Raw genomic sequence first — 2549 nt, forward strand, 5'->3', positions numbered from 1 at the left:
GAGAGAGAGAGAGAGAGAGATGAGAAGGAGGGAGAGAAGGATGTAGGGAGAGAGAGACGGGGGAAGGGGGGAGAGAAAGAGGGTTGGGGGATGTAGAGAGAGAGAAAGAGGGTTGGGGGATGTAGAGAGAGAGAATGGGAGAGAGGGGGAGAAAGAGAGGAAAAGAGGGGGGGAGGAGAGTTTCCACGGGCGGAGTGAGGAAAGTACACGGGAGTCAGAGGCAGGACGCAGACTGACCTCCCGGATCATCCTCGCTCTCCTCTCATCTAACCTCTTCCAGGACTTATGGTGTGAAAGACCATCTGCTTTTAGTTCGGAAGCGTGTCACGGGGAGGGAGAAATGAGGTCACTGCCCCCCCCCTACTATTTCCCCTGCCATATGGGTATCAAAGAATGACAAAAGACAGGTACTGACACGGAGAGAGAAAGAGGAAAAGGACAGATGTCCTGTATGCATTGCCGGATTGTTATTGTTATTATTATACTTGCAGTGATATAACGATAACATTGATGATAGGTGATTACTACTACTACTACATATACAGGTACTACTGATACCATTATCGATATCAATATTAGTAGTAGTATCGATGTTTGATATATGATAGACAGAGCGAGAGGGGGTGCATAACATACAATAAAAATGCAAACAGAGCAAATATCTATCTATATATATATATATATATATATATATCATAATAACCCTTGCTTGCCATTGACCAGGGAATCCCATGCATCATCTCGACGGTGCATTTAGCTTCCTTAACTCCCGTGAGAGAAAACAAAACTAGGTAAAGTGCATCCACCTGGTTCTTTAACCGTACCGGCTATACGTAACCGTCTGGAGCCCAAAGGGTTAATGATTTGTATTGGCGTTGGGGACTTGCGGCAAAAAGGTTGTCCTTTGCCCCTCTCTTCAGAATGTGGCCGAGAAGGGGGGTAGACAGAGAAAGGATGAAGGTGGGAAGGAAGCAAGGAGGGAGGGAATGAGAGAGACTGAGAGGGGAGGAAGGAGGGAGGAAGGGAAGAAGAGTGAGAGAGAGAGAGATAATAGGGGGAGAGGGAAAGATGCAGAGAATGTGAGAGAGGGGGAGGAGAAGGAGGGAGGAAGGCAAGAGTAGATAGGGAGACCGAGAGAGAGAGAAGACAAAAAAAGAGAGAGAAAGAGAGAGAGGGGTAAAGGAGAGAAGGAGGAAAGAAGGGGGGGGGGCAAAGAGAGAGAAGGGGGGGGGGGGGTGCAAAGAGAGAGAAGGGGGGGGGGGTGCAAAGAGAGAGAAGGGGGGGGGGGGGGTGCGAAGCGAAATAAAGCTCAGAGATGTAGCGTAACGTCAAATAAGCTCCTCCCTCAGCTCGCTCTGACACCTGTGATTGGACGACAGATTAAAGGCGCCACTTAAGCCACGCCCCTTCGTCGGTCTGAAAAGCTGTCTACCGCAAGTCTACCACATGTTAGTTGCTAAGATCAGTCCGTCACGTGAGCAAGTGCGGTAACAATCTCTCTGTTACATATACCAACGCCTTGCACTGTGAAAATTATGTTGGTGTAGGAAGTGGTGTCCAGGTGTTTGTGATTTTGTTTTACTTCTTGAGCCGGATTTTACTGCAAGATTATGGATGTTAACAGTTTTCTGGAAGCCGAAACTAGTAAGTTCAATTAATCTTATGTACTACTTGCATGTGTATATTTTTTGTTTTAATATAAGGTATTTCAGTCAGCATAGACCTACACACCAGTAGTCCCGATATATGCGGAGGGTATAAAGTATATCAAAACATACCGGGAATATACTCGACAGGAATACAATGGTAATCATAGCAGGTCTTTGTAAATATTACGCCCTACGGGATATATAAACAAAAACAAGAAAAAGGTAACAGAAGCAGTTGCAAATCTAAATAATCAAACACCTGTTAAGATAATCAACATAATGAGACTGATAACTGGGGCCTCTGAAATTCCCCTGCCACTGGCATTCCGTGCATCGCTTCTAACGGCCTCTTGTCTTTTGTGGCTGTAGTGCTTGTTGGTATTGACGATTTACAAAAACCACGGGAGATATAGAGTAAAGGCTGTGCAATGCCATGAACCCACTACTAAGTTGGAAACGATATTTATAAGGGCAACGTTAACTTAGAAGAAATTGGGAGGAGTCGCAGAAATAAAACAGATAAACGAGGCAGAGTTACACACATGTAGAAAATGGACATGTGCATATTCAGATAATATTTGTTCGGGTTTTGTGGCTTTATTCAATACGGTGTGCGATCATCACAGTTATTGATTTCCTGTATTTCTATCTAAAAGCATAACTCTGCCTTGCCAGGGTACAGTAAATTGGAGATTTTGCAGGAGACATTGATTGGACTTTATTTAATGTACGTGAGTTAGTCTTTTTTTCTTTCTTTTTCTGTTTAATGAAGGCAGCTGCGAGACCCCCAAGAACCCCCCTCCCCCCCGAGTGTCGAGGTAGGTACTTGGTTTCCCGCCCGCCAGGTTCGTCAAGGATGAAAACAGGGCGAACACCTGCGTCCGCCAAGGAAGGCAGTGG

The 2549-nt window shown here is 45.5% G+C and overlaps 1 protein-coding gene across 1 annotated transcript in view; it reads left to right on the plus strand.

Annotated features, from left to right (window-relative positions):
* Positions 1-1413: 1413 nt before the first annotated feature.
* The window catches only part of LOC125034154, a 25873-nt gene continuing 24737 nt past the window's right edge, over positions 1414-2549 (plus strand). Inside the window, exon 1 of the mRNA XM_047625826.1 lies at positions 1414-1644. Coding sequence (XP_047481782.1) covers positions 1611-1644 — 34 coding nt within the window. The 5' untranslated portion in view covers positions 1414-1610. The remainder of the gene's footprint in view (positions 1645-2549) is intronic.

Source organism: Penaeus chinensis, chromosome 17 (assembly GCF_019202785.1).
Source record: "Penaeus chinensis breed Huanghai No. 1 chromosome 17, ASM1920278v2, whole genome shotgun sequence".
Taxonomy (NCBI): Eukaryota; Metazoa; Arthropoda; class Malacostraca; order Decapoda; family Penaeidae; genus Penaeus; species Penaeus chinensis.